The sequence below is a fragment of the Copadichromis virginalis genome, linkage group LG2, assembly GCF_057382275.1.
Source record: "Copadichromis virginalis isolate Kocher_CV1m ecotype Utaka linkage group LG2, C_Virginalis_male_GT1.1, whole genome shotgun sequence".
NCBI classification, from domain to species: domain Eukaryota; kingdom Metazoa; phylum Chordata; class Actinopteri; order Cichliformes; family Cichlidae; genus Copadichromis; species Copadichromis virginalis.
The window spans coordinates 31,750,914-31,775,528 of NC_140619.1; the positions used below are offsets into that span (position 1 = coordinate 31,750,914).

Here is a 24,615-nt window from a genome sequence, read left to right on the forward strand (position 1 = left end):
GGTGAAAAGACAATATATGAGGATGGGAAGGTTTAAAAACTGAATGTGGCAAGACAAGAAAACATACTAACTGGTGAAGTATGCACACTGATTGTATGTTTCAGTTGGGTCAAGGAAAGGTTATGCCAGTCTTTCTAAGTCATTTTGTTCTTCAGGACTCTGAGAATAAAAGAGAAGGGGTTCAAATGGCTTTTGTTTGATGGTTCTGCTAAAATTGTCATTTCACTCAGGGGCACATAGAGGAGAAGCAGAGTGTGTTGGAGTGTTTGTCCTTGTGTCCACGTCAGTTTGATGGGATTTTTATCACCTGATAAAGGAGGTAAGGTTTAACCACGATGGAATATGGGAGGAAATAGAAGAATAAGGGTCACTGAATAAAGCCAAGTGGGAAACGTGAGGTGAAAAAACTCATATATTCTCTCTGTAGGTGTGAACGAACAAGACCAAAGATAAAGTGCTAGTGTGTGCATATCTCTCTGTTTGTGAGTTTAAGGATAAGCTTACCTGAGAAGCTTGGCATCAAATACTTTCTCCACATCTTGCAGGACTGTTGGCAGGTACTTCAGAGCAGCAACCTAACAACACACACATGCACACACACAACACGCAACAAGTAAATAGTGTTAAATTACTGTCTTGAAACCCTGTGCAAGGTGACTTTGCCATCAAACAGGCATTCTCCACATGTGTTTAAAGGGGGTGTTTCATTTTTCACTGGGCTCTTGTCTTTCTACCTAACTTTTTCTGATGTTTTCTGTTTGTATGTCTGTGTACGTGTAGGCACAGAGAATAAGAGGAAAACACTAAGCAGCAGAATACTGATGCAGTCAAAAACAGACTTTGAGAAGTGGGAGCATGAGGCGAAGGTGAGACATAGTGAGACAGGACATCTAGCAAAACAGAAGGAGCGGAAAAAGGGTTCGGATAAAGATGAAAAGTATATAAAAACAATGTAATGAGGTGCACTAGGTTGTGAAGCGTGGATGCAGGGTGAGTGTATGTGATTACCCTGAGCAACAGTGTGGTGGTGTAGTCTGTTCTCATCAGATTGTTGATTGACTCAAAAAGCCTCCTCAGCGACTCCTCAAACTCTTCCTGCTCCTTCCCCTCGTACAGCCTAGAAGCGCAGAAAAACGTGAAAAGAGAAGACGGGAGACCGTGTCAGTAATTACAGAGGAATATGAATAGTGAACAGGTTATAAAAGAAACAATACGGATTAAAACAGCAGAAAATAAACAAGTGTACTAAATAATCAATGAGAGTGAGAATGGTCAAAAAGGGCAAAAAAGATGCAATAAGTCTCATTTATAATTGATACATATGCATACTGATACATATATCAGTTTGTACTATAAATGATTAATTCGATAAACAGAGACTGGTGGATAATTATTTCAAGGTTTTATTCACAATATTTTATGTTATTCTATTTTCTTTCTCTTTGCAAACCAATAGATCCCCTTCCATAAGCAGCTGAGACACGCACTTCTAGAAGTAATATGATCACAAGATGTCAGGCCATGTGTAGCTCATTCATAGGTCATTCATAAGGATGCGTGCCATAGTCAGACACTTCAAAGATAATGCCTGCTGTACTTGAATGATTTTTCTGTAAATGGACTGGAGTACTTTTCTACTCTGAATGAGCACTCAAAGCCTCATTCACCCAGTCACACACACATACATATCTAAACCTAATCACCTTATCCAACATTCACACACACTCTTCACACACACTCTTCAGTAAATGCATAAGGGAAAGTCAGGGGTCAGTATGATGCCCAGAAGCAAAATGGAAGAACTGGGAATCAGACCTTCAACCTTCTAAACAGTAGACAACCCGCTTTACCTCCTGAGCCAAAGCCAAACTAAAAAATCAGCCCAAATTAATTTAGTGGGTAAAAAAGTCCACATCTCCTCAAATCCTAAATCTACTGTTATTGCAGCTCCACAACAACCTTAGTTCTTAAGTAGCCAATTTTATACCGCTGATAAGTTTTAGTGGCTTTCCTAAAAAACAACCAGTGTTTCTCTTCACAGTTTAAACTGATTCCAGGCTTGTAATGAAAGGTTTGTTAAGTTATCTTCATCTTTTCTGTGCTGCCATTCTTTATATGAAATCAAAGTCACTTAGCACAGAGTGACACTGCATCTGAATTTTTTTGATTTTCTGGATATGGGGTATAAACTAAACTGGCTACAGTTCCTCGTATCTTCTTTCTGTAACAGGAGTGCACTTTAAACCCTAAGTCAATCATTTATTTAGCATACGAAGCTGTAAAACCCACGAAAAACTGCCTAGGTAATTACACAGCAAAGCAATATCTTTGATTTAATGTCCTATATTCAATTGTAGTAATGGAGAAAAAACAATGCAGCATTACACTAACAAAATGAAGCCAGTTTTTGCAACTGAACACTGATAAGCACTGACTGTTGTAACTACAGCATCCTGTCACAAGAAAAGGCTGGCTGATTGTGTTGCTTCTAACATCCCCTCAGGTCTACGGGCTAGCGCATTAGCAAACTTTATTGCCATCCATCTCTCCACCCATTTCCTTCCTCCTTCTCCTCACTGTGTTTGAGCGATTCAATTGCACTGTGCAGTTTTTAATTACAATGGAAGTTATGAGTGCTGGGGGGAAGGATTAGCATGTGGCACACAGCAAATTTAGCATGTGGAGGGATGGATTAGGCAGTAACACACAGAGGTATTATCACTGGGCTATTTGCAGAGTACAGTTATGATTACACACGCATTGTCCTGCTAATCCACCAGCCCTGTCTGTGCGTGAGTGTTTCTGTGTGTGTGGGGGTGTGTATGTGTGTGTCTGTGCACACCTGCGTGGGTGTTATCTACAGTTGATGTGTTAGTGCTGCTATGCTAAGACTGGATTGTGCACTCATACCACAAATACGCACTTCTCCTGCATTTTACACAATAGATGATCACTTTACTCTTAACCTAAATTTTATTTGCTCACGAAGCGTACACTAACACAAAATTATGTAAATTTAAGAAAGGAGTGAGCGGCAGAGAAGAAGTCTGATTAAAAGAGGGGCTGAAGAGCAACTCAGCTGCAGATATTGTAGTTGTAAAAATAATGTCTTCAAGACACCAGTAAACATGACATATGAATTTCTAGTCATAAATATCTCCCTGTTCTGATTCGTAATTTTAATCGGCTTCCCTGGAGTCGAAGTGCTCATTGCTGCAATATTTTGACTGAAATGAGAATAACCAAAACCTCTAAGATGCATCACCAATGAGCGTAACTGTAAAAAATCCTCTGATTATTGTTTGGTCTGTAACGCTTGAAATGTTTCAATCTGATCGATGGAACAGAGTCCCAAGGTACGCATCAATGTGACCCTGAATTTTAGTTGGGAACTATTTTTCCTGTAATTAGTCTTTTACTGTCAAAGTACTATCCTTTTCTGCCTGCTTTTATATTAAATAATAAGATGTGTTAACAATAAGATAACAAAATTCAAAAGCTCAGACACAGACTTGTTTCACAGCAACCATTTTCCGGTGAACTGGTAAGTAAACACAGGTGTTACTAATGACATTAAAGTTCTATTTAATTTAGATGCAGAGGATTAATGTGATTAGTAACACCTGTGTTTACCTTCTTTGTAATATAAAAATGGCTGCTGTGAAACAAATCTATTGTCATAACTAGAAAACACTGAGCTGATAATAAAATGATCATCTAATAATTTTTTTATCACATTAATAAGAATAAGTCTTCATATTAGAAAACATTCTTTTTCATGTGATATAATTACATGCAGTTTACTTGAGGTGAACATATTAAAGAGGACTGTGAGAGCGATTAACTAGACACCAGAGAAATTACAAGCTTGAAGCTTGGAGGACAAAAAGAAGCAAAATTTAGAATTGCTTGCCTTACATATTTCTGAAGTACACATAATAGATTTTGAACACGAAGCTGGTTTGACAACCTAATAAATCTTCAATGCCACCTATTTAACTATTAATGACTGCTAGTCTTCATGGTGACGGTGATGAAGCCTTACAGATGCATCTACAGCACGGTGGCTCCCCTGAATATGTGATTTTCTCTCTGCGTGACAAGGCCTTAGAGTAGAGGAGAAATCTGATGTGAAAACTTTAGATGCAGAGGAAGCTGAAACTGTCAGCAGCAGGTAGTTGGTAGACAAAGAGACAGAAAAGGAGAGAGAGAAGCCGAGAAGAAGAGTGAGATTTATCGCTTTAGAAACACCCAGGGGATGCTGGTGACTGAAGCTCAGTCAGTCTAGGACCAGTGATGAGATAATGTCATGCACACACAAAAGCATCTACTTAGAAGAATGCTTAAATGTCTGCTTAAAATGTCTGTGTGAACACACATGCACATACATAAACACAAAGAAAAGCACAAAAAGACAAACCTGCAGAAAAATCTGAACTCACTGACAGAGAAATCTGCCATTTTCTAATTCTATCATTCTGAGACACTGGATCTTGCCATTTTTTATAATAGCATTTTGTAACACCTTGCTAAATAGGCATATGTATCTCCATTTTTATTTGTAGACTGTATATTAAAATGGGCATAGTTTCAGGTTCTAAAAATACTCGTGACCGCCAGTGCTGACCCTCAGCTTCCTAGTACACACACAAATGGTATCCAAAATCCTATGTCGCCTCGTTTTCAAGTTATCACGTTCACAAGATTTTCAGAAAACCTGACCTCTGACCTTGACTTTGAGGTCAATGTCATTGTTGTGACATTGTTGTGACTCTCAGTGACCTCTGACCTTGAAGTCATGGTCACTAAGATTCAAACTTATTCATTTACAAGCTCCACTTAATCTTAAGGTCTCATTGTTGCCTCATTCTCAAGCTCTCACATTCACAAACTTAGATTTCCATCTTCTAAAAACATGGGAATCCAGATCAGAATGGGCAAGGTATACCAATATAATTTCATGAGAATGCTGGAACAAACAAAATCTGACCTTAAAAGTTTGATGGACTTGCCCAGTTTCTCATCAAATAAACAAACAATCAAAAGCCCCTGATGCCCTTTAGAAGATTAAAAAGACACACTGTCACTGATCAGGTGGCACACGCGCACGCGCACACACACACACACACACACACACACACACACATCCCCTCAAAACTAATTTCTATAAACATTCATACAGAATTCTACAGGGTTGTGTCCTATGTACCTACATCCAGTGGCATCAACACAAAGTCACTCAAGTTACCCACAGGCAGGGAACATCATGTTTCTGGATCATCTGTCTGATCTCTCAGCAACAACTTTTTCACTAGTTATAAATGATGTTTACACTCGTCATATGGTGCAGCCCTGGGCTCAGCACAGTGGGTGTCTCTCTTGCTGGAACTTTTCTGGCCATGTTGGCTGCCCATTCAGCAGTCCTGCCCTGACATTAGCTAGATCATTTGGTTGCTGCACTTCATCATCAATGCTTATTAGCACCTTTAGTGCTGTAATCAGCAGGCCTTTCTCACAGAGCTGTCAAAAACAATTACTTTGGCAATGCAGAGTCACTGGGTTCTGTGTGTGTTCAAGAATCTCTATTTGCATTGTCGAGGATCCAAAAACAAAACAGAAAAAAAAGTACTCACTGCGAGTAGAGCATGCGTGAACGAACAATAAACTTGAAGATATACTCGAGGGCTTTGAGGGTTCGGAGTATGGGCTCACACTGTTCTCCTCGACTGGACACATCTAGATACCTCTTCAACACCGACATCAGCTTTCTGGGGAAGAAAGATACGGGGGAGGAATCAGGAAGGAGGTGCAGGATGGGGAGAAAGGAGACAATCAAAATCATTCAGACAAAATTGTCATTCCTTTTCTGATGTTGCACAGGTTGGAAAGTTAATCACCAACTCCATTTTTCACTTCCATAGAGCAGAAAGACGGAGTGCAATAGAGTGAGAGCAAAAGAACCAGAGAGAAAAACTGTCAGAGAGGTGGCTGTGGAAAAATAGCAAAATAGTATTTCACACCTGAACAGATGTACCTTTCACACAGCTCACAGACATTTTTATTTGCCCTCAGATGCATGGTGAAGAAATCATTCTCCAACACATGCACACCCTGCAGGCGTCTTTAGACACACACATAAATATTCTGCTGTGCCAACGCAGTTGGAGAGAGGTTTGGGTAGCACAAAGTTCAGTCTAAGTTTACAACCTACCAGAATCTTCCTCTTTAACCTTCCTGTGTCGCAATATTATACAACACTAGAACATTTGTACAGTAGCTATATAGCCTTTTGGTTTTGTGATAGCTCAATTTCCATGAAGTGGCAACAGCGGATCGCTCGCTAAGAACGACCACTTTAAAACTACACAATCCTCTTAAACAATAAAAGTCCTTTTAAAACTTGACTCCAATCTGGCCTCACTGCCATTAGAGTGGACTTGAAAATACTTCCAATGTAATTACTAGTCAGTGATCCCTAGTTTTGTTTTGGTGCAGTAGCTTAAAGGCAAGTACAGGAGGATTTATTCCATCTAAGAGCAGTTTAAAATATGGTGAGAGCAAGTTAGACAGTTTTACATAATAGCCTCTGGGCTGACAGGCGATAAGCTGCAGCGACCCTCTTAGAGGGTGAATGCCAACATACTAACGGGAGAGGGATGGAGTTATGATAGAGCACATATGAAACAATGAAATTAGAGGTGAGGGAAATAACCATCTTGTCCACCAAGGTGAACCCAGTGTACAGGCACCAGGGAAATACAAGTATAGCCATCCCTGTCTACTGCCTCAGAAATCCAGAGTGGAAATCAGCCTTCCATCCCTTATCGAGGGGAAACTGATTTCAGACCCTCAGCTAGGGGACCCTGTTTCTCGACCTCACAGACTAATATGGGCTCCTTCCCCTCCATACAGGTGACGTTCCATGTCCCTTTAGCCAGATTTGTCAAGCATTGGACGATCAGAGGGATCGCCAGGGCCTCTGCCCAGAAACACTAAGGACGTTTTCTTTGTCTGAAGTGGAAATGCTGATAATTAGTCTATTTTCATCTATTATGAGTGTACAGTTTTTGAGTTTGCGTACTGCAAAATAAACTCAATAAATACACCATGTATAAGACCACTTCATTATAACGTGATATTTTGCCGGCCATGCGGGACATGCTGGAATGTAATATTCTCATCAGTCCTACGTGTCGCTGCCTCATTTACAGCATCTTTTCAATAAGAGTGGCATTTCCTATTTTATTCTTAAATGCATGACATTTTACAGTGATTATGTGGAATATAAACTCATTTACCTCAGATTAATGTGATTACATAAGGGGTTTTCATCACCATATTTATTTCTATTGTCATTATACAAGTAAACAAAAACCCACACCATCGGCCTCTGGCTGCATCTTGTCACTCAGCACCGTTCAGACAAAAGCTCACATTTCCTGGAAAAGCCTGTCTCTATTTACTGAGCTCTTGTTGTCATGTGTCACTGTGAGCTGTTGAGACCAGGAATCTGACTAACCAAGAGTGAAGTTATTAATCACTGCACCATGCGGTTTAGATTCAATTCACCAAATCATTCAGCAACTTCCTTTGCTGCTCCAGTAAATGGGATGTGTTGTTAAAAAGTGTATCTTACTCTTTCTGGAGTGACATGACAGTAAGAGGAAATAATGGAAAGATAATGGAAATAACCTACTTGTAAGCCAGCGTAGCACTGAAATGTTGCTTGATGTAGGCCTCCAGCACTGTGTTGAAGTGCTGGAATTTTCTGTCAGCGATGAGCCCGATGATGTGTATCTGCCAGACATAGTAAGAGAAGAGAGACTATGAGAGTTTGTTAAACGCTTACAAAGCAGTAAAACATTTAAAAGGCAGATGAGAATTTTTGTATGATCATCTGACAGTCGTGTTTATTTGGGAAAAGATGGACGGTTAGATACAAAGATGTCAAGACCCGCTGAACGCAGAGATAGCCTGTCAAGATATCTGCTACATGTGTTGACAACGCAAGCATGCAAAGTCAGACTCACAAAAACCACACACTCACCAAGGCATCAAACACAAGAATGTCATAGTCATCAGTCTGAGAGTGTTCCATCATAATGTTGAACAAGGCATCCAGAGTGTCCTGCAGAAACTACATACACATGTACAGAAAAAAAAGGGAGAAGCAGTCAAAGTACACACACACTAGTCTACACGCTTATTGAATGGCACACTTGTATTCACACCACTGACCTTGACCACCTCCTCTCCATCAATGATTTTTAGCTTCTCCAAGTTTTCTTTGAGGAGCTCAGGTCGAGTCCTCCACTTGAGCAGACCCAAAAGCCCCACTACACAGACGAGAAAACAAAGGATTTTTGATGTTCAGGTGGAAGTTGAGGTTACTCAACTATAATGTAAATGCCATTTCAATTAACAGCATAATTAAAAAAGAGAGAGATTCTCCTTGGTATTGCGCAGAATTCAGTATTAATTTCATGTGAAATATAGTAAGCTGATTTTTTCTGCGCTGCATTAAAATTAGAGTTGAAACAATAAATGATTTAATTAGTTACACTAATTAACTGACAGCACTGAAGTTCAGCAATTTGCTGTTTTCCCTGTTTTAAACCACTGTAAATGTAATCAACCGGGTTTTAAATATACAATAATAAATATAAAGTGTATGCTTCCTGGGCAATATACATTTAATTCTAGAGTCTCAAGTTCATTTCCATCTGCCAATAAAGTGGAGATTTGTCAAGTAATGATTGTTATATGGACAGTGCCCATCCCTCTGGGACTTTCAAATCCACAGTCTGTGTCATTAATTCTGCTTCAGTTTGACACGGGGCAGATTTCCATGTCTCTGTAGTGCTGCCCACGTAAGGCTCACTGCTTTCCCTGACCGGTAATTTCTGACTCACCGGGCCAAGCCGCACATCTGGTGGGTGGCCCTGAACAACATTGTGTGCATGCATGCTTAAAAGCCTTTGTGTGTGTAAGTGTGTGCATGTGTGTGTCTGTGTGCACGTGGTACAGGTGATTAATACAGCAGGATAATGTTCATTATAGTGATGGACTGACTTCCTCAGTAACAGCTGTTGAACTCCACCTGTCTCTGATGCACCTTACTGTCTGGGGTGAACGTGCTTTTTGCATTAGATGTAGATGTGCATTTCACTCTGTATGTGTGTGTGTGTGTGTGTGTGTGTGTGTGTGTGTGTGTGTGTGTGTGTGTGTGTGTCTGGCCTGTGGGGCTGCCTGAGTGTGTAGGACAAAATGATGACATTCCCTGCTAATAAAATCCATGTATATACACAGCCTGCCCTCCATCCCTTGCTTATTATTCCATGACCACAAAACATATAGTCTAATTAAGATTCTGTTGACTCACCATTAATTGGTTAGAGGTTGTCTTTCCTCTAATTTGACCTCACCTCAACCTTTAACTCTAAACCTAAAAATAACACAGTCTTAGCACGTCAGTAAAATGTTGATTGCATTTCACCACAAGTTTGTTGTTTTCAAGGGAAACATTTGAATCCAGCTCAATACATGAGGCCACATCCGACCAGTATTTCTTACAGACTTGTAAGGAGTGGATTTGTCCTCTACTAATTTCACAGCCAACCGATGATTCATTGTCTTTGCCTGGCCTTATTAGTCTGTTGAAAGAAGTTGTTAATTAATTTTTTTTTTTCTTTTTTTGGATGTGTCAGGCTTGATTTCAAGCACCCTCCTCCACATAAAGGTCTGCTTTTGACCTTTTGTCATCTATTGTGTTTTCATGGCCGTTTCTGTGTAAAAATCGTTTGCCCTGCCAAGCCTCTAGCGTGCTAACGTCGCCACAATATCAGGCTTGCACGTACCGTTTTGGGTGAGTTTAGTGGAGCAGACCAGGGTGGAGATGGTGAAGCTGTCTCTAGAGCTTACAGACAGGCCTCCTCCTCCCCCAGACACGCTGCTTGAGCTGCGGCTCAGTGTGGACATCTTGTGGGGGTCACTGTGATGGTTGCGGGTTGAGGGCAAAGACAAGTAGGAGTTCACGTCTTCCATGCGCTTGCTGTCACCCTAAAAGCACAAAGTCATTTTTAACAAAATGCTGTGGATACCATTAGTGCGACAAAGCTGTCATAGATGTATAGAAATTGTCTCAGCTTACAAGACGTCTTGATGTAAATGAAAAACTGATCGATTTGATACATTTGTAAGATTTGTAAAGCGTAATCCTATGTTTTGCCTAAGCCTTATTTACTTCTGCCTTAATTTTTGTGAACTCATAGTTTTGGATACAGCTGTGTCAGACAAGTTAGAAAGATAGAAGCTTTGACAAAAACAGAACACCGTTAATTTGTCACATCAACATCAACGGTTCTTCTAGGTTGATTGCTTCAGGGTGGCAGGTAGTGGGTAGTGGTAGCAGTGGGACAGCTCTGGCACGGCAGAGGTGAGGGCATCAGTGAATGTCATATTTTCAACTCAGCACCCTCAACTCTGTCCTCATTAATGCCACATCAGTAAATAATGAGTGAGTGGCTGGAAAAATTGGAGAGTAAGAGAGTGAAGCCATGAGCGGCGCAGAGATCGAGAGGAATGCAGGGATAACGAGAGATAATCGAGAAAGAGGGCACAGAGGGACCATCCATTTGGTCTTTGAGTGAATTAATCTTCATTGGGTTTGGCATTTAATCAATATGGGGATTCAATCTTAGCTTGGGCTCATTTGGCAGGAAATCTATTTGGCTTCACTCAACCTGTCTGGGTGGCCATAACCTCTTATCTATACTCGCTACATGTTTAGGTCAGTTTTGATGATTGTTGCATTTAAACATACATTGTTAGACGTTTTCCCCGGTGCAATCATCTTTCAAACTTATTTGTAGATTATCTACCATACAGTATTTTCGACAAGTGGCTGTGCACATTTTCACCACTTTTGTTTGACCTTCATATTGTAAACATAAATTCATCATGAAAGGATCATTCTTTGTTTGTTATTATGTGTTCTTAGGTCTATATGCGCTATTCTCTAAACTGGAAAACGAGGATGATGGTATTTCCTTTTGAGAGGATACTGAGTCCATTCATTAGTTCGTCTTTCTTTATCCAAAAGTTCTGCCGCTGGTTCTGACCTTGAAGACCACAAGTTCATGCAGTCCATCCTGCAGAACAGTCCCATCATCCTTCATTAGACGCACAAAAGCCATAGCGAAGTTCTTCTCACTCTTATCCTTGGCTGCAAATTAAGGAGAACGATAAGTAAACAAAACTAGAAATGGCCAGGGGAAAAACACATCAGGGAAATAGAGAAAGAGAGGAAGGAGTTCACACGGCACGCGAATTCACACGCAGAAGAAAGAAAAAGTGCTCATTTGTTTAATCAAGTATGTGTAATGATGCCTTGGCTCATTTTCCAAATAGGTTAGACTCATTCTGTCCTTTCAGTGTCACATTATACTCAGGGGATCAGAGAGGAGGAGTTAAGAGTGATGATCTAATGAAGAATGCAGACAAGTAGAGAGAGACAGAGGGTGATACTTACACTCCTGGGAAGAGCGATGTCTGAACATAAAGCGTAAATGAATTCTGTGCATTTCTTCCAGGGGGACTGCCACCTGGAGGATATCTCACGTTATTGTAGAATATAATAAAACTGATATCCTAAAGACATACTGACAGTATGATGTGATTTCTTGCCTTGAACATTAGAAATCACGAATGCAAATGCATTATATCAAGACAACGGAACGAAGAGACTAGTAGATAAGGAAATAAAACACACACACCTTAAACGTCTCCATCCAGCGGGGCTGTTTGACTTGGTAGTAGATGACAGATCTGTACTCACTGACTGCCTTATCCCCTGCTCCCAGACAGATGGAGTTCTAGGAAAAAGAGAGGTAAAGAAAAATACGCCTCACAGTGACTGTGAAGAATTTATGTTTGTGTGTGCATCCATGTATGCCTAAGATGGATTTGCCTTCTGGGATAAATCCGTATCCATTTGCCCTGACTATGAGAGGGTGAGTAAGTGTTTCATCAGTGCCGTGCTTGCTCAATGACCTACACCACCTCAATCATTTAATACACAACATATACTTTTGCACCCGCACACTTTATCTATACCCTAGACACACACAAACCAATCACAGTTCATAGAAATCCCTCTCCTCTTTGAATCCATTGATATGCTCTGTCCCTGTTATTTCACATTTCCTCACCTGTATGACTTTGCCCTCCTCATCACAGACCCACATGATGACCTCCACGTTTTTCTGGGTTGTCTTGTTGTATTTGTCGAAGTCTCCGCCCTGTAAGGTGAGGTAGATGTCATTGCGAACATCTCCAGGCATAATGATCTCTGGGAAGCCAAGCTTCCGGGCTACCACGGTGCTGCGGTCCACGAGGTGAGGGTATTCCTTCCGAATCTGCACAATGTCCCCCACCAGAGCCTTCATGGTGACCCACAGCCCTATGGATAAGAGAATGAAGAAGACTATGTATTAGAGATGGAGGAAGAGAATGTACTACTGAAAAAAAAAAAAAAAAGATGCGATAATGACTTTATATACGTTTTTTCCTTATACATATTATTCTTCTGCACTACATAAAGTGTGATGCAGAGTTGTGGTTGTGTTGGTTAAAAGAAGCTAGGAAGAGGCTTTTCAAGCTTATATCTGGTCACATTTCTAGTTAAAGCCATGAGATTTATATTTTGTGTAGAGCTGCCATGGGTATGCTTTGTTGGGAACCCTGAAGCACATATGAAATCTTCCTATTCTGGCTTTGGAAATCTTAATGCCGGTAAATCTGAGCAGGTCTCAGGTGACCAGCCCCGTCCTCAGTTGCCTCACATGTTTCGCTGGCTCCATTCTCAACTGCAAGACCGGGCCCAGGCTCAAACCCAAACCCAGCTCCAAGCCCAGCTTTGTGGCAGCTGTGGCTAGAAGATCAGTGGATGCGCCAGCTTCTCCAGTCTGCATGTTTGATCAAGACACTGAACCCAGAGTTGCCTCTGATGTTGCCTCTGATGCATCAGAGTGTGAGTTCGTGTGAAAATGGTATAGAAAAAAAAGTTCTTTGAATGTATGTGAATGAGCACTGTAGCAAAAAGTGGTTTGAGCACACAGTTAGAGTAAGGGTACGCATTATATACCAGTCAGTTTATGGTATCATAAAACTTTTTATGCTTATTCTTCAAGCATACATGCGTTTCTGTAAAATGCAACAGACCAGAAAGAGAAAGATGCACAGATAAGATTTGGCCTGCAGGACCATCTATCATATAAAACAACCTGTGTAAAAACAGTGTATTTTAATGGGCACGAGCATAAACTGAATATTTTAAAGAACTTTGCAAGACCAAACCTTAGCAAATTTAAGAGCGTTTGCATGTAAATACAGGCACCACTCAAGTCTTCTTTAAACGAGGGATCGCAAAACGAGTGTTCATTTATTTCTCTGTGGGAATGTAAATTCAAATGGAAGCCAAATAAATGAAAATAACTTCAAGGACCTGTAGTATTAAAATTGAATTTAAAAAAAACTTTAAGATGTTTTCAGGACCAACAGAAACCCTGAAACATGAGGCCTGAGGGCTGAACTTAATGGATGCTTTATTTTATGTAAAAGGTTACTGGTTATTTATGGGAAACATGATATTAAAATGAACTGAGGATGTGCTGGCATTGCAGACAAGACTGCAATAAATGCTGGAAAATTGCTGTGTCCCATTTAGGAAATGGGAGCAAAGGGGGAAAAGAAAAGATGGAGGTATTATTATTATCAACAGAATTTACTTCTAAAGAAAATGGACTCTCAGAGGGTTTCAGAGAAATTGGGTGAAAAAGCAAAGAAAAGGAATTGGGAATCAAAAGGGAAAAAAGAGGTGAGCTATTTTAGGGAAATACATAGGTGGTGAAATCTAGACTGTGTTACAAACCTACATTTTCAAGGCTAACCACAGACCTACAGGGAAAACACTCAATGTGTTTTGTGTGTGTGTGTGTGTGTGTGTGTGTGTGTGTGTGTCTGGACAGTAGCAAAAGCACCTAAAAGAGAGGAAGGAGAGATTAGGGGTGAGTAATGTTAAGAGCAGGCATCTGGTGGCCTCAAGTGTTCCTTCCATATCTGCTTGTTCAAGTGCTCCTTTCATTTTCCAGGTTATGCCCAGGGCCTTCAGGAGTGAGAGGAGGATAAAAGCTGAGCGATATGACAGTGCAGTCGGATATGCGGGGTTACTCTATGTGGAACAAGACAGTGTCACCCATAGGGGTTGTCAAAGTCTGCCATAAACATGAGGTAGTGAGCAGCAAGACTAGAGTCTGGTCAGGGAGAAATGGAGGTTAAGTAATATGAAAACACCAGCTCAAGGGTGGGTGCCATACATCAGGATAATGTCCTTCATTCTCCACCCTAGTGCAGAGAAAAGAGGCGAGGATGCAATGAAGAACTGCCATTTTATCTAACCACAAATGACTGGAGCATATACAGTCCAGTGGGAACCTTCAGTGCGTGCAGGACTTTTGCAAGAACTGCCACATGACTAGGAACAAAGAACAAAGCCTGGGATTGCAAAACTGTACCTTGGCCACCACTGTCTCCTCGTGATGTTGTCACTTTGTTCAGTAAGGTGTGGAGAAAGTCATTTTCTGCAACTACCCTGGAGTCAAACATACAAACACAAAGAAAACATTCATATGCAGAAAATTACAGTACTGTTTTCTTAATTTTATAGGTAATAGATTTTCAGGTTTTTAATTGCTAAGAAAAGGTCAGAGAGAGGTGGAGTGGGAAAAAAAGAAACAAGAAACAGGACATACGGGAAAAAGGGGATGAAATACTGCTTCTCTTCATCGCATTCAATCTTCCCTTTGATGATATCACTGATGTCCATCACTGCCAAGAAGAGAAAACAAATGTGTCTGTGATGACAGAATCAAACAAGTACTAGGTTGTAATCCGTACTGAGGTTTCACATTAGCAAAACACCACATTAGAAAGACTGGCCTCCTCATTGCTCGTTGTGAAGTTACATGAGGATATAGGCAACTTAGAAGTGAGATTCCAAGAAGCCAAAAGTGTAAAAAAAAAAAGGGCTTTACAGTCACCATCAACATTTTAGCTTTGTACAAAGGATAGCTCCCAGGTGTAAGTATGTTCAATAATACCTGCAGCAGCACAAGCAGAAGCAAAACAATGTTGACCTTTAGAGCAGCGGGCCCCAACCCCCGGGCCTCGGACCGGTACCGGTCCGTGAGTCGTTTGGTACCGGGCCCCGAGAGTTGAGGCTCAGGTCTGAAATGTATGTTTTTCAGGGTTTTTATCGGTTTTCAGCGTTATTTTGTTATTCTTTTTATCGTTAACTCGGTTTTCCTGGGTCTTTTCACGTGTGTTATGAATAAATCATATTTTTTTCAGTACCGGTACTAGTTTTATTGTGTTGTATTTATCCGCGACACCTTAAAGGCCGGTCCGTGTTGTCGGGCATAAACTGGTCCGTGGCGCAAAAAAAGGTTGCTTTAGAGAACACAAGTAATAATGATTGAAGCACCTAACAAAAGTCATTATTGATGGTAAAACTGGTGGAATTTGGTAATGAAATGAGATGTGTTAGCCTTTTCTCCTGTGAATCGGATGAAAGCTTCTGTTGTTTTACGGGTGGCTGTAGCTCAGGTGGCAGAGCAGGTCAGACACTAATCAGAAGGTCGGTGGTTCGATCCCAGGCTGCCTCCTGGCTGCATGCCAAATATCCTTGGGCAAGATACTAACCCCATGTTTGCCTATTGGTGGTGGTCAGAGGGCCCGGTGGCGCCAGTGTCCGGCAGCCTCGCCTCTGTCAGTGCGCCCCAGGGCAGCTGTGGCTACACTGTAGCTTGCCATTGCCAGTGTATGAATGGGTGAATGACTGAATGTAGTGCAAAGCGCTTTGGGGTCCTTAGTGACTGAGTAAAGCGCTATACAAATGCAGGCCATTTCCCATTTGACCCTCAACATTAATCAAAAAGACACGCTCAGTTACCTTGAGGTCACCAGTATGCTCACAAAGCATTTACAAAGCTACTTTTAAAAAAAAAAAAAAAGGGTTTTAACCCTGCACTTTTTAAATTCACAGACTTGCAGTCTTCTTCACTGCCTTCAAATTATGCAATAGTGTGTTTCCTGTTCACTATATCCGATGATTAGTGTTCAATATATCTGTTCATTAGTGCAAAAGTGTGTCATAATTTGAAGTCACGTATATGTAACAAAACTAAAATAAACATTGCTTATCGCTGAACTAGCAAACACTGACAATGAAGATTGCCAATGTACTTTTTCCACTCCTTGATCACTAGAGCTAGAAATTTAGTAGCATGTTGGAAAAAAAACCTCTGCATTGTCTCTTCATGACTTACCTGCAACCCCAAAAGGCCTCCTCAGGCCCTGAGTAAACTTCTTGTTGTTTGCTTCTTTCAGGTCCATCCTGCCTACTCTTACAATCTGACAGATCAAATAAATCTTCTCTCTGCTCAGGTCTTTGTTTCCCAAGTCCTGTTGAGCAAAGACAAAAACAATTGTGTATGAAATAAATTCAGAAATCAGGAATAAAGGAACAAACAAACAAACAAAAATGCTATGTAATCTTCTGAAAAGAAATAGGTCACCTATTTCATCTCTCCACAGCTAAGAACAGTGTGACATTGCCCTCGTGTGGTCACTTACTGTAAAGACAACCTTCAGGTTGTTGAGCATGTCAATCTCTTTAGGAAAACCTTTGCTGCCCCAGCGTACTAAGTAGTTCTCACTGTACAAAGAAGGGTAAAGAGTTACAAATAAATAAATACACAAATAAATAAACATTTTTAAATTAATTTTACATTTTAGCAAGCAACCACATAAAGATTATCTCATCATTCATAATTAAATTTTCAGACATACTCTACTAGCCAAAATGAAACTGTGCACTGCAGCCTGACTGATGCACATGATTCACAATGAAAACAGTTTCAGTGAAACTTAAGCTCAAATCTTTGATCCCCTTGCAAACAGCTGTAACTACTAAATCTACCCTGTGTAGCTACATAAACATGTAAGAGACACTTTAAGGGAGGAGAATAGAAAAGCGGACCCCAAGAAAACTTGTGGGTGCAGTAAGGTTAAAAAAATTAGAAAAACCTAATATCTTTCTAAAATATTGAACCCTACTGTTCTTCACTTTTTTTCAGGGAGATGTGGATAAACATACCTCTGCGAAAAAAAAAAGGTTTTCAAAGAAAATAGTAAATTATTTAAGCACATAAGCACAGATGAGACAGAAGTGAATCAGAGATCACAGCCAATGCAAGAAAATACAAAAGAGTAGCTGTGGATAATATATGTTATAAGAATAAGATGACAGACTTGGGTCTATCTTAATACTTTCAGCTTCTGTGGCTGAGACATAGATATAGCCAGTATGACAGTGAGTGACAGGGCTTAACGTCAGCACTGTCAGGCACCACACAGTGCTGCCACTCAGTATGTGCGGCCCTATAATTTGTAGTTTCTGTATATTTATTTTTGGCATGCCGTTGTTCACATTTAACAGGGCTTAGCAATAGAAGAGAAACAATGGAGAGGTATACAGACACAAGAAGAAATAGAAAAAAGGTTTTGCATATATGTTTTATACAGCAGAACAATTGAGGTAAGGTTAAAAACAACAACAACAACAACGACATCTAAACAAACAAGGGATGTAATTTTTTAGCTGGAACTATGATGTTAATTTCCAAAGAAGAATCAATTACATAAGAAAAAAAATCGCCTTATCTTTCAGTCTGTATGTTTGTGATTTAACACAAAATAAAAAGTCACTTCCTTTCAGTGACACTGAAAAATATATAAGACCCGCAATAACTTTACTTCACAATGTGAAGCCAAATCTTCCTGAGCGTCTAATCCACCTGACAGGAACATATGTCTGAAACACCTTTAGGGAATACGGTAAGGAAAGAGAAGTGACACCTGATGATGGTTTGCTTATTGGGATCATAGAGGGACATGAAGAGCTCGGAGTCCTCTCCAATGCGACAGACAAAGTTCCTCACAAAGACGTAGAGGCTGTGGGTGGGGGAGGACTGGATCCGTGCTGAGATCCCGCTGTGGTCTGTCTGGATGTTGGACTGTGTGAGAGGAAATTAATTTTAGGAGATAACTACTGATGATGATTTAACAGGATAAAATTCCAACCAAAAGTGTTCATTTTGGCAAGGGTCTGATAAATGTGTTTGGCTGCTCTAATGTTTTATAATTAGTGGTTACTTTATTCTAAAATGCACCAGCTGCAGCTGCAGATTGTGGGTTTGTGCGGGAAATGGAAATCACTGAGTAAGAAAATCATCAGAAATCCATTCTGTCAATGAACTGAGTCAAGGCTGAAATGAAAAATTGGCTGGATGGAGTTGAAGTGGAGTTAAGCCAATTTGAAAGGAAGTGAATTCTTAATTAGTCCAAGCTAGCACACATGACTGGGAAGTAAAATGTATTATTTAAGGACTTTTTCACAAGGGTTAAGTTTTATTTTACTAATTTATTTTTTTTTTTAAAAAGTAATAAAGTCGTTTTTCTACTTGTGTTTAGTTCAGGGTAACTTTTACGCATACTTGTATTACCCCAATAATGGGGTAGAAGTTACTCCAGAAAAAAAAACTCCCTGGTTGTTGCTTCCAAGCTGAAAAAAACAACACTGTTGTGACTGTGACATCACATTCACCCTTGGAAAACATTTTCTATATGGCCCTCTCCTTCCTACAGTTTGTTATATACCTGCTCCTCTTTGATGCGTTCATTGATCTTGGCTGTGGCCTCCTCATGGGCCCGAAATAGACTGATGACGTTGGCTCGCTCTGGGTCCAAGATGTTCCCGTCGTCATCTCGAACAACTTGGTCCAATTCAAGGATCCTGGTGTGGGGAGTAATAGAGGGAAGATTGATACAAGGTGAACAAGGATGAGGGAAGAGCAACACAGGAACACAGCAAGGGGTATGGACTGGGAGGCAAAGGAATAGAGATTGCAAGACAAAGTTATCAGGAAAAGAACAGAAAGATGTTCAAAGGAGATCAAACTAACATGAATTATACAGTCAGTATGACAAAAATCTGGTTGGTTGATTAAGCTTTAAACAATGAGAAAGTATAAACATGTTTAAATATTAATGCAGGCGTACTTGTTGCCATAGTCAATCTTGGAAGTAACTTTCTGCTTTAGCTCCTTGAATTCATCACTAGGCAGGGTGCCAGACAGGAGCTGAGAACGCCACTCCATCAGTTCCCACATCAGCCTCTGGACCTGTTTGACACGTGCCTCTTTATTGGCCTGGAGAGGTAAATAAATGATGTTCGATTCAGGCGCACAAACACACACACACGAGTACAAAAAGTGGCTCACTGTTTAATTCATACCACAAATAGCTGCTTCCATATGCTTCCCCACTCCCTCAACGTAGTGGTCACCTCCTTCACCAAGGGCATCTCTGCAGACAACACCACTTCCTCATCTCTGTCAGAGCATAAGTAATGGAAAATGGAACAAATTAAAAAAAAACTTTTACAGACAGTTAAAGATGCCTTATTTTTGGTACTGTTATTATTATTTTTTTTACATACCCTCGTTTTTCAATTATGACTTCCTTAACTTGAACAAAACTGACTGGAAACATTCCCTGGAATACATGTAGAGGAGATGAATGAGGAAATGATAAGTGGTGATAGCTTGGAATATTCTTTTCCACAAGAAAGAATAAGAAAAGTAAAATTCTCACATGAATAAATCTGGCTGACCGCTAAAATGTGCTTTAAAGCTTTCTGTTAATGTAAATCTTCACTGATATTATGCTTGTGTAGGCTCTTACCTGTTGAGCTTTGTTCCTAGACAAGAAGCCTCTGTACCAACCTGAAAGACAAAGTGGCATCTTACTATCAAGACAGGAAATCAGGATAGCGTAGACTCTCTAATTGGAACAACATCACCACCTTAAGGGAGTCCAGCTCCATAATTTTGTGGAGATGGAGCTGGACTCCTGTAAAATGGTATCAAAGAGGGGGATGTTGTCCAACATTAGGACAATACCTCTGACCCACTCCATGACGTGCTGGTCAGTCACAAGAGGATGTTCTGTGAGAGACTGAGATTTCCCAAATGCACCACGGAACGACACAGGAAATCATTCCTACCCGTGGCCATCTCCCTGTACAAGTCCTCCATCTAATGCACAGTACAATAACTACACCGTTTTGCACATGCTCTACAGTGAAAATAACAAATAACAAGTTTTGCAGTTTAGAGTAAAATGTCAATCATATATATTTCACCTCTGCAATATTCTGGATATTTATAATTGAGCTATTTGTACATATTGGAGGCATTTCTTATATTTTGTAAAATTTGTGATATATTGTATTATTTAATACAGCTCGCACTGGAACGGTTCGCAGCCGAGTGTGAAGCAGCGGGAATGAGGATCAGCACCTCCAAATCTGAGGCCATGGTTCTCAGCCGGAAAAGGGTGGAGTGCCCACTCCAGGTCGGGGATGAGTTCCTGCCCCAAGTGGAGGAGTTCAAGTATCTCGGGGTCTTGTTCGCGAGTGATGGGAGAAGGGAGCCGGAGATCGACAGACGGATTGGGGCTGCAGCTGCAATAATGCGGACGCTGCACCGGTCCGTCGTGGTGAAGAGGGAGCTGAGTGTAAAAGCGAAGCTCTCAATTTACCGGTCGATCTACGTCCCTACCCTCACCTATGGCCACGAGCTGTGGGTAGTGACCGAAAGAACGAGATCGCGGATACAAGCGGCAGAAATGAGCTTCCTCCGAAGGGTGGCTGGCCTCTCCCTTAGAGATAGGGTGAGAAGTTCGGCCATCCGGGAGGGGCTCAGAGTAGAGCAGCTGCTGCTCCACATCGAAAGGAGCCAGCTGAGGTGGTTCGGGCATCTGACAAGGATGCCCCCTGGGCGCCTCCTGGGTGAGGTGTTCCAGGCATGTCCCACCGGGAGGAGGCCCCGGGGCAGACCCAGGACACGCTGGAGAGATTATATCTCTCGGCTGGCCTGGGAACGCCTTGGTATTCCTCCGGATAAGCTGGAGGAGGTGGCTGGGGAGAGGGAGGTCTGGGCCTCTTTGCTTAGGCTGCTGCCCCCGCGACCCGGTCCCGGATAAAGCGGATGAAGATGGATGGATGGATGTATTATTTAATTTAGTTCTTAATTTAGTCTGTTACTGTTATTGTCTTGGAGCAACTGTAACCACATAATTTCCCTAAGGATTAATAAAGTACTCTGATTCTGGAAGTTACAGCAATGTAATAGTTATACTCACTGGTCACTTTGTTAAGTACACCAGTTCAATTGCTTGCTACTGCAAATATTTAATCAGCCAATCACATATCAGCAACTCAGTACCTTTTCAAGACAACCTTAAGAAGTTCAAACAGAGTTTCAGAATGGGGGAGGAAAGGCGACTGAAGGGACTCTGAATGAGGCACTGTCGTTACAGCCAGGCTCGCTGGTCTGCCAGCTAAGAACTAAGGCTATAATGTGGTTGAGCACACCAAAATTGGATGGTAGAAAACTGGAAAAAAACATTGCCCGGTCTGATGAGTCTTGATTTCTGCTGCAATATTCAAATAGTAGGGTCTGACTTTGGTGTAAACAACATGTAAGCATGGAACCATCCGGCCTTGTATAAACAGTTCAGACAGATGGTGGTGTAATGGTGTTGGCGATATCGTGTTGGCACAGTTTGGACTCCTTAGTACCAGTTTAGCATTTTTTATCTGAATATTGCTCCCGACCATGCTCATCCTTTTATAGCCAGAGTGTACCCATCTTCTGATGGCCTCTAATGGCTGTTTCTGTGTGACAAAGCCCAAATCATCTGGCTAATTCCATAGACACCAAATCTCCATCCAGCCTTTTAGATTTGCATCAAGAAGATTCACTCTGCACCAACTGTGTTATGCTATCATGTGAACATGGACCAAACTTTCTGACGAATGTTTCCATCATCTTGTTGCATCTCTGCCAGGAAGAATTAAGGCAATGCTGAAGGCTAAACGGGGATTAAACCCAGTACAAGGATGTAAAAAGTAGCAGTTGAGCGTACATATTATTGTATTTTAAATGTATTTATCATGTTTATACTCCATAAAACATGATAAACGTCTAACTCTCACAAATGTAACATTTACAAAAACACGAACAAAATATGCTTACTAACATGCAGTTTTTCAATAACAAATAATTTCAAAGTTTTACACATCTATGTATAAAGTATTTGAACCACACTGACAAACCGGATAACCGGATATTTAACAACATTTTACCTTCGCAAACCTCTTGGATGTGGACAGTTTCGCCCACCTCCAGGGAAAGGTGCTTCTCATTTTGGCCAACAAAGTTCCACTTTACTAAAAAAGAAGAAAAAAAACATAAGTGAATAAAATAAAAATATACATAAATATATTGAATATATAAATAAGGTTATTGTTACAATGGAAAAATAAACTTGAACACAAACACTAAGTATGCAATGGCAAGCCTCGGTTACAGGAAGATTTTAGTACACACGGTAAGCTAGCTTGATTCGTGACGTCACACGTTATAAGGTTTTTTTTTAAAAAAAAGGCTAACCAGTAAAAAAAAAAGTAGCAGTAAAACACAATAGTAGATGGCGACTAAGTAGCTTAAGGTAAATATAAATAGGTAGTCCAAATAAGTTAGTGTATCCAGATGCTGGCCAGCTGCAAACGGTGGCACACACGAGTAGGCAGGCAACGGAACAGGTTAAGGAGCAACGCCTTTCTTCAGTGGGCCTCAGGTTGGGTTTATGCGATAGTAAACAGCATTTCTTTAGGTTTTGGGCTGTTGATAATCCGGCGCTCTGGAGCAATTTAAAGACGTTAGTAGGCTCTTTTTTTCTGCTTTCTGTCTTTTCTTTAATGACTGTATCAGTCAAAATGATCGGATTTAGGAAACAGTGAAAGCAGCAGTGAGTAGCGACATGGGTTGCAGCCAAAGACCAGTTGCACGGCAGAGGAAAAGTGTGCAGAGCACCGACAGCTAAAGTCTATCATTCATCTTTGTGCAACAGTTCAGAGGTTTGCTCTCCTCCATTTGAGCTTAAAGATGGTTTGCCCTCAAGAAGAACTGCAGCTACAAAATGCCTGCTAATGAAATTCTGACTGTGCAAAAAACCAAGCAAAAAAGTCAGACTATTTCTAGACGATACTTAAACTGATAGAAAAGGAAAAGGAAGCTTATTTGTGCGCACTTCGTGAGACTAAATTGTCAACATTTTTTTTTTTTGCATCAGACTTTTCTACTGTATTCAAACTTGAGACTTCCTTCTTCCCCCACTTCCTGTGTTGTAGTCTTACACAGACCAGGAAGATATTTATACTAGATACAATAAACAATATTTTCTTTGAGTAAGTATATTAGAAAGTGCTTTAAAATGACTTTTTAACCCACACCCACCATCAGCATCAGTCTCGTGCTATAAGTAGATGAACTACCCAGGTGAAAGAACCCTACATGGTCTATCTTTTTGCAAGTAGGTTAAATGATAAATCAATGCAGTGGCTGCAACAGACCAGTGAACCTCAGTTAATAAAGTCTGTATTAGAAGGCAGAAATCTGTGTCTTTTCCAAGTGTGTGACTGCACTGCATATCTAATGGCAACACACACTGATTAGCTCCGCCATATTAAACCCACATACATAACAGATAAACTGCACACTGTACTTGCCCATTCTAGGATTTGCTCCAAGCCAAAACCAGGCTTTCACTTTCAAAAATGAACATTTTTAAGGACTGTTTATCTTTTAGCTTCCGTATTTATGTGCTGCATGCTATGCAATTTGTAGAGATTGCCTACTTGCAGCTGCTTATTTCTCCATTTTTGCTTATGATTTTATCCCTTACAAACCACTGCAGAACCACTTCAGTGCAAATAAACTATAATTAGCGTAGTTGCACTGAAGTTAAATGATGAATAAGATTTCAGGATCTCAGTTCTTTGGAAGGATTAAAGCTGATGTCTACCTCCTAAAGCTCTTTGAGGCCTTTGGCACCTGCCTACATCCGCCAAGCAGGAAGTGATGGGAATCTATTTTTCTCATTTCTATTCATTCGCTGTATAGGCTAGCATCATACCGTAACAGAAAGGCACCATAAAAACTGGATGTGCCTGCACATCTCACACAAAGATACATACAAACAAGCACATGTTGACTTACCTACACCATACCGCTCTCTTGTGGTTTTCATCCAAGGAGCCATGATTGTGTGTAATCCTTTACCTACTTTATACTTTTGTCTTTAGAAATCTCCTAGTTTGTCCGTCCACCTTAACTTCTCATTTCTGCATTTTGTTAACGTTAAATGAAAGCAATAAGCCCATCCCCCTTTGCCTCTCTTCCCCTTCTGTCTCTTCTCTCTTCCTGCCTTCAGGCGGTTAAGAGGAAGTGGGTGAGTACAACAAGGTGGAGTCCTACAGCACCCGCAGGCTTTTGCAGCGTGCGATGTCTCTTATTTTCCTCATTTAGACTCGACGTGCCGTCATTATTCAAAGTAAAGCGTCAGTAACACACGATGACAGTTACAGAA

General features: G+C 40.7%; 1 protein-coding gene across 1 annotated transcript in view; it reads right to left on the reverse strand.

Moving 5' to 3' along the window:
• Positions 1-24,379, reverse strand: part of dock2 (dedicator of cytokinesis 2) — a 102,971-nt gene extending 78,592 nt beyond the window's left edge. The window contains exons 1-23 of the mRNA XM_085429793.1: positions 24,246-24,379; positions 22,331-22,414; positions 19,864-19,904; positions 19,619-19,674; positions 19,415-19,511; positions 19,180-19,328; positions 18,778-18,913; positions 17,977-18,134; positions 16,693-16,774; positions 16,386-16,521; positions 14,811-14,886; positions 14,574-14,650; positions 12,210-12,460; positions 11,775-11,873; positions 11,531-11,603; positions 11,121-11,224; positions 9,858-10,059; positions 8,239-8,336; positions 8,048-8,137; positions 7,697-7,797; positions 5,634-5,768; positions 1,009-1,117; positions 505-575 (exon numbers count right to left, since the gene is read on the reverse strand). Of these exons, the coding sequence (XP_085285919.1) occupies positions 505-575; positions 1,009-1,117; positions 5,634-5,768; positions 7,697-7,797; positions 8,048-8,137; positions 8,239-8,336; positions 9,858-10,059; positions 11,121-11,224; positions 11,531-11,603; positions 11,775-11,873; positions 12,210-12,460; positions 14,574-14,650; positions 14,811-14,886; positions 16,386-16,521; positions 16,693-16,774; positions 17,977-18,134; positions 18,778-18,913; positions 19,180-19,328; positions 19,415-19,511; positions 19,619-19,674; positions 19,864-19,904; positions 22,331-22,414; positions 24,246-24,288 (2,468 nt within the window). The 5' untranslated portion in view covers positions 24,289-24,379. The remainder of the gene's footprint in view (positions 1-504; positions 576-1,008; positions 1,118-5,633; positions 5,769-7,696; positions 7,798-8,047; positions 8,138-8,238; positions 8,337-9,857; positions 10,060-11,120; positions 11,225-11,530; positions 11,604-11,774; positions 11,874-12,209; positions 12,461-14,573; positions 14,651-14,810; positions 14,887-16,385; positions 16,522-16,692; positions 16,775-17,976; positions 18,135-18,777; positions 18,914-19,179; positions 19,329-19,414; positions 19,512-19,618; positions 19,675-19,863; positions 19,905-22,330; positions 22,415-24,245) is intronic.
• Positions 24,380-24,615: the final 236 nt, after the last annotated feature.